Below are 7,377 nucleotides of genomic sequence, written 5' to 3' on the forward strand. Positions count from 1 at the left end.
ATTACACTAGAGTTCGTCACAAGAGTCATCAAAATATAAATTGCGATAGTATTAAAGATATGAAATATACAGGGTGTCCCATGTAACAGTCGCTATGATTTTCAAGATAGTTCCGATAATGTGACGGAAAAATTTTCCGAATAAAAGTTAAGGAGCCTTAAGTAGTATTATGTTATTATGGTATTTACCTTATAAATTACAATACGAAAAATTTTCAAGAAATTTTTCTATCACAAAAAACTTGAACGTCATCTTCGTCTTTAAATTGCACTGTGTATTTTTGAGTGGATATTCCTATATCCGGTATCAAGACGAATTTAACAACCTGCAAAAATATGACATTGAACTTCGAAATTTGAACTCAATTAAGGGTACGCCGTCGCGAGAAATTATTTGATTAAAATCAATTTTTTGTATTAATTGAATTAAATTACATCACTTTTTATGATTCAGAATTTATTTTACAACAGAAAAACTTTTTGAAAATTTATTGTATTACAATTTATAGTTCATTCAAAGAACGAACTATAAATAGATTAACTTTAACTCGAAACATTTTTTCGTCAGATTACCGGAAGTGCCTAAAAAATCATGGCAGCAGTTACCTTGGACACCCTGTGTAGTTTTTATGATAATTTAAAAATACTGAATGCTAAATATTAGGTAGAAATCAAAACAACTTCCGATTACGTGAAAACCAATTTAATGTTTCAGGGTTCCTCTGGGCAACGCGACAGTAGCAACGATGTGTTTCTCAGCGTTAGAAGTTCTCCGGAGTGCAAAGGCCTTATGGCACCAGCGACAGATTTAGGAGCAGAATGGAAGAAGAAATTCGACGCGACAGGGTTGAGCGGAGACGCTTCGTTGCCGCTTCTACGTGGGCTTTCGCCGACACCCGCGCACGGACAACATAGTTCCCCATTTTTTAGCGCAAAACGGAAGAAGTACGTGTACCCGATCACGCTGGTTGGTCGAGGCGAAAGTAGCGTTTAATAGTCAAATTTTCGACCGACCGGGGACCATACACAAAGGGCCAGGATAGGTGTAAAATAATTGTTAGGTATCTGTGCCAACACCACAGTCTTGTGTGATTATCTGAAATTGTGTTTAACGAATCCTTGAATGGGGATGCGTTGTTAAAATATTCTAAAAATTAAGGGGCCACGTATCGCAGCCTCCTTTTATATGGACTTTCGCTGAAGTTTATGGCACACTCAATGAACTCGCAGTTCAATATTATGCTGTAAAATTTCCCACTGTAAGGGGTAGATAGTCAAATTTGAATGCTATTCGATTTTTATCGTAGGGCTCTTCTTTCTCTTTGTACAAACAGCAACTTCAACGACGAAGCAAAGTATTTTTTAAGTCGAAAACGTTTTCTGTCAAGTGAATGCAAACATAATATATATATGATGAGTCACCAAAAACAGAATATCTAAATGTCTCTGTTTTGAAATTGAGAATAGAAAAAATGACCAAGAGCCGTTGTTTATCTAAAATGAAAGAGACTAGAAAATCTAGAAAAATGAGGAGAATGTAATACATACAACATGAAAGAAATTTCTGAATACAAGGTCATTTCAAAATCATAGTAAATTAAGTCAAAGTTAAACCCGGGTTAATATCAGTTATAATACCATTAAATTAAAAGTGTATGGTATCACATAAAGAAATGTAGTTGAACCTTAAAATAACATCATTTTTATCTCGCACACTTTTTTTATTCTCAATTTTCATGCAGATACTTGAATGTGCTGTTTCTTGTGATTCACCCTGTATATATATACATATATATATATAGAGTTAATTATGTGTAAATAGTTGACATATGAAGCTCGTAGGAAGTTATTAAGAAGGCAATGTATTACATAAATAATAGTTTATATAAATTGAAATGCCTTGCTACTAAAAAATCATACAATTTTTTTTTTATGAAATTTCACTTATGTAATCACTAAATATTATAGTGCCACCAAACTATGTGGACATTACATGACAACTGCACTGGCCTATTCTATACTGATATTGTTTAATACGAGAACTGGAACAGATGATACATTTTGTACAGTTTTTTAATAGTACCACGAAATATACAGAATAAATGGTTTGTTAAATGTATCATTTATAATAAACTATATATAATTTGACCATATTATTTAATATGAGCATTCTATTTGAAAGTAACAAATTATTTTATTCATATTTTTGAATAATTATGATTATTTTTTTCTCGTTTTTTTTAAATGTAGAAATGGGACTGAATACACGTATGTATAAAGTATATATGGAATGTAAGATATGCAACTACTGAAATAAGCTGATTGTATAATGATGATTGAATGGAGAGGCATGATTTTTACTAGTAATATCTTGATAACTGAAATTCCAAAGTCACTGTATTTATGTAAAAAGTAGATAATATATTTAACTCTATTCAATATTTATTGAACTTATTGTAAGTGATACTTGTAGTATACTTAGGAACAAATGAAATATAGAAGAAAAATTCATTTAATGTAATAAAGTACAATACTTTTTAAGAAATAAAAAAATGAAATCAACTGTGCTTTTAATTAATTCATTACATCTTTTCTTCCTTATTTTCCTATTTTTCCTGTTATTAAACTATTTTAAATTAAACACTTATAAACTAGAAAAGAAAATATTAAACCATCAATAATCAGTGAACACCACAGAAATTTTAAATATTTTTATTGAATTGCTGATGCCCATGGTGGAGTCATTGGTTGTGGATTTTGTAAGTATGACATAACAACTGCTGATATGGAGAGCATAAAACTACTAAGGATTTGCTTTGTATCATCGCTCACTTTCGAATTTGCAAAACTAATACAAGAACAATATAATGCGACCCATGCGCACCATTTTAATCTCATCATTAAACCACACATACTAAAAATCATTCCTAATATGTTCATGTAGTCTAGTGTTGAATTATCACCTGGCTGAGCTTGGCTGCTTGCTGCAGCTGGCTTATATCTAACTTCTCGTTCAGGACGTCTTGGATCAGCTGAACTATTCATTTTGCACCTAAAACTATTAATACATTTTATACCGAACAACAGAAGCTTTTACAGTACTAAAAAATAAACTAGCTACAATATTATGGTGCAATTTTATTGTAACAAAAATTATTAGGTTATTAAACTGTATACTGCAAAAAAGTACCACTAATAATAATCAATACCAATTTATAATAGTACAGATATACTTAACAGTACTTACCAATGTTACATAAAATGTAAAAATTAGTATAATCAAAATTTCTATTTAATACAGGTTAAATAGTTGATTGAATACTTTGTACACGTCAGTTCCAATACTTTAAATAGAATTTGAACAGCGCCATCAATTTCAGAATATACACATACCTAGAAATTTCATTGAAATGTATAATAAAATTATAGAAAATACATATTTTATTATACTTACTTTTTAAACTACTTAACGCAAGTAACGCCTACATACCCTTCTATACAAGAAACTTTAGACACTAACTAATCAAATTTTGATAAGTCATACAAACACCTGTACGGTTTTACCATTGACGTTGAACCGATAGATTGACCACGTAAAAATTATTGTGTCGACAAAATCACCAAGCGTTCCGGTTTATTGTTCTGTAATACCAACAGTACTAAAAATTACTTAGTACACTAGCGAACTCTGGTTGATTAAAGCTTTCAGCTTTTAAATTACAGCAGCATAGATTTAAGATTGTATCTTGAATTTGTATCTACGGTATCTTGTTTCTCGTTGGTGATTCGGTTCTCCTTGTTATCAATAATTATGGAGTAATCTACATTATCTACATTGCATACAATGTTCGCCTATAAATTATATGCCAAAATTGTATTTTGTTTTCTTTTTATTTTTTGATGGTGTTACGTATGTAATACTAAAAACTGTGTGTTATCTTCTGCAATATACTCATTAATAGAATTTTCAAAGTAAAATTTTTTTACAGTTCACATCGACAAATGTTACCATTGCATAATAAGTAAACTGTATAACTTCAATGATACGTTTACAGATGGCGCTAAAAACGAATATGCATTCCAGGAGACCATTTTCCGAGAATTTCCCGGGAGACCTGTTTGGTCACCCTCCCTCCATTTACCCCCACCTCAACCATTCTTTCGAATTCAACGCGCGAGGTATCGGGAGTTCACCCCACATGAAGGGCAGCTTTGTGGAACGAAGCTCCATCCTATAGGATGGGGAAAACCACAATGCCGTCCAGACCAAGTCCCGCCATTTTGTAAACCAAGGGTCGAAAGGGACGTGATGAAAATTCTCGATATTTCATGCTGATTAATACCACATTAATTGTGCTGTTTTACACATAATTACTAGAAAATTTTCATTAAAAAAGACTTGCCTCCTGCTATTGCTAATAGTATATATTTATTCATTTCCTAAACAGAACTAAACGATTTTCTTATAACCTTTATCACCTTACAGCAAATCATTTATTTGTGGCATAAAATCATGATATTTCGTATGAATTGCTTTAGTATTTTAATAGAAGATGCAGCGAATAAAGTACAATCAGGAAATAGTGTACCGACAATGGAATTAATATTATCGTCTTAATCTCTTTTAATCATTCTCCGACTGACAATGTTATCATAAACATTCTACAAAAACATGTTTTAAAGTCTCAGAAATATCAGAAATTTAGAAATATTAATGCACATGCATTTAAGTTTCAATATTTATATTTAAAAAATGAAAATACAATGATCAAATATGAAATCTTGTGATATTTCTGTAAATTTCATTGAGTGTAACGTAAACGATGATTATATTCTTTTCAGAAGTGAAAACAAATTTAAACTTAATTGGTAACTAAATTGAATGAAATCTTCTTCAACATCAAATATCGCAATAAACAGCTAAAATGTAGTATATTTAAACGCATTAGTTAATGTCAGATAAACTGAAAATGATTTTTTTCTTCGTAAGAATATTATTCACACAATCGCTTATGTAACACGGCGCCTCGAGGTACACTATTATCGGCGACTATTTATACTATTTTCGTATCGTGACCATTGTCACCTAATCTTACTTTACTTAGAATAAGATTGTATCTATATAAACCAATCAAATAGATTTTTCGGAAATTTTTTTATTTTATTTATAGATGTCATTTAGTAAACAAGTTTTCAATAAAACAGGTATAATAATTACTCAAATTCATGCTATTAAAGAGTAAAAAGTTAGATTAAAGAAACAAGACGAGAAAATCGCATGTTCTTATGCCGACTTTTGTTTATCGTGAGATATTCAAAGATGTTATCCAAATATTTTTCAATATTGTCACTGTTCATTTAACATAGCATTCATTTAAAACCTGTAGATAACGTACATTTATATTTTGGTTGTTCATTAATAGAAAATACATAATTGTAAATTTTATTCGCACATTTCATCGTCCCATCTAGTGGCGCCGTCTACAGTTCACCACTTTGCAAATGCGGTTTCGATACCGCCATTTTATTTCATAACGCGAATTATTTCCTTCAAATATTACTGTAAACAGTATACATTTGGCTATATCATCATTTTTATTTCGTTTAAAAGCCTAAGTGCCACTTAAAAATATTTCTAAATTAATAAATTATTCAACCAAAACGCATGTTTTTGCAATACATAATGCCGTACGCTAATTTTTACAAATATCATTAATATTAATAAATTTTACTACTTTAATCCACGTAATAATTAAACGTATATATTTCTAATTCAGAGTTAACTATTAAAAGATAAAAAACTTGTAAGTAAAGGTACTTTTCTAGGCATTTAAGAATCAAATAATTTCAGAGGTAATGTAAACAATTTCGTCAAAACGAACAAGTTTTTGGAATATAATTTAATTATATAATTAATCAATCAGCTCCTATGAATCAAACTTTTGTTTTATTATAAAATATAATGATAAGGTTTAATGTTTAAAATATAATAATATTATTATAAAGAACTATCATATGTCATTGATGTATCAAGTAAATAAGTATCATCAAAAATTTATAAATTTGATACTTGCCATGTTTTATGATAATATCATTTCAAATCTGTCTCACCTTAAATAACAAGAACCAAGGAATATAGATATTTTCTCCGGAAAATACGTACAATTCAAAGCAATAACTTGCCAATAAAATTTACTTGAATTTATGTTCATGAATAATACGTATCGTTATTATTCAAATAACTTTGTGCAAAATTTCACTGCTTTTTACGACATTAATTTTCCATGAATACCACTTAAATATATTAAAGATAATCCGCAAAGTGTTTCAATCATCGATTCGAAGAAATAATAGAGTTTTACTGATAATGAAGGTTAACTAAGGGCTCGTAACGTTCAATTATTAAGCCGGCTTAAGCAACATGTTGAAATTCCTCTACCAAAACTTTTTTGTTTCGTATAGATACTCGTTACATTCGATACTTGCATGAAACGTTAAATATTCGATATTTAAATTGCATTGTTCAATGCAACAGTCACATAAATATTTTCACATCATTTCAAAGTAATAACTAATTTTTAAGATGAATACATTGCTCGTGTTCTGTATTTTTTTTAGAATATTTCCTTCTTTCTAGCTTTGTGTCATCTGAAACATAAAAATGTTATTGTTATTACTCGTTTATGGTAATAAATTAAATAGATAATAAATTAATATTAAAGACTCATTTATTTCTTAAACATTTACACATAACGTTTCTATTAAGTTAAATCAGATAACTTAACGAATGAGCATAAGTAAGTGTAATATACAAAATGTATTAGAAATACGTTTATTATTAAAATATATAAATATTTTATACTAATCGTAATTATGTAGATAACGTTAATGATATAGGAAAAGCATGATTAAACAAATAGTCCACAAGATGTTAATGTGAAATGTTTACATAAGTTGTTTTTGATGCAACAGTCTACAATATTTAAAGATCCTTTTTGTGTTATTTCCAGTAATTTCTGTTTTATATCTTATATGTAAAGTCAAACAAATTACGCACCTGTATATAGTAAAAAAAAATACTCATTTATTTATGACGCTCAATATTTTACATCTTGCATTGTGTAATGTGAGGAAACTTGAGGATATTCTTTTCTTGAATTTTCTTTATATTTTCTAAAAACAATTTGCTGCATTTAATAAAATATTGTAACTATGAAAATTGCTACTAAAACAAATGCTGTTCGCGAACGGGTTAATGGGTGTGTATTTAAATACTTACTTTTATATGCATCATGTTTATTCGTTTCCTATTATTCGAGAAAAATGGTGATTTGTCCGTTCAAGGCAACATAATATTAAATTAGCGTACATGAAATGT

At 29.3% G+C, this 7,377-nt stretch overlaps 2 protein-coding genes across 13 annotated transcripts in view; one reads left to right on the forward strand and one right to left on the reverse strand.

Annotated features, from left to right (window-relative positions):
- Nucleotides 1-2,555, forward strand: part of inaE (inactivation no afterpotential E) — a 173,405-nt gene extending 170,850 nt beyond the window's left edge. For all 10 annotated transcript variants that reach the window (XM_076367687.1, XM_076367685.1, XM_076367686.1 and 7 more), the window contains one exon: nucleotides 715-2,555. In XM_076367687.1, the coding sequence (XP_076223802.1) occupies nucleotides 715-993 (279 nt within the window). In that variant the 3' untranslated portion in view covers nucleotides 994-2,555. The remainder of the gene's footprint in view (nucleotides 1-714) is intronic.
- A 141-nt stretch (nucleotides 2,556-2,696) lies between these two features.
- LOC116424825 (protein Asterix) lies at nucleotides 2,697-3,643 on the reverse strand. 3 transcript variants are annotated; one of them, XM_031971759.2, is made up of 3 exons: nucleotides 3,454-3,643; nucleotides 3,247-3,392; nucleotides 2,697-3,051 (listed from the first exon to the last, which is right to left on the reverse strand). In XM_031971759.2, the coding sequence occupies exon 3, from the start codon at nucleotides 3,042-3,044 to the stop codon at nucleotides 2,712-2,714; it is 333 nt and encodes a 110-aa protein (XP_031827619.1). In that variant the 5' UTR covers nucleotides 3,045-3,051; nucleotides 3,247-3,392; nucleotides 3,454-3,643; the 3' UTR covers nucleotides 2,697-2,711. The 3 variants fall into 3 exon arrangements, with proteins under 3 accessions (XP_031827619.1, XP_031827620.1, XP_031827618.1); XM_031971760.1 differs by having other exon boundaries at nucleotides 2,697-3,057; nucleotides 3,490-3,639; XM_031971758.2 differs by having other exon boundaries at nucleotides 2,697-3,057; nucleotides 3,454-3,637.
- Between the last annotated feature and the right edge of the window lie 3,734 nt (nucleotides 3,644-7,377).

The sequence above is a fragment of the Nomia melanderi genome, chromosome 5, assembly GCF_051020985.1.
Source record: "Nomia melanderi isolate GNS246 chromosome 5, iyNomMela1, whole genome shotgun sequence".
Classification (NCBI taxonomy): Eukaryota; Metazoa; Arthropoda; class Insecta; order Hymenoptera; family Halictidae; genus Nomia; species Nomia melanderi.

Coding starts and splice junctions, on each gene's coding strand:
- LOC116424825 (XM_031971759.2), bottom strand. CDS start 3,044: ATGAATAGTTCAGCTGATCCAAGACGTCCTGAACGAGAAGTTAGATAT.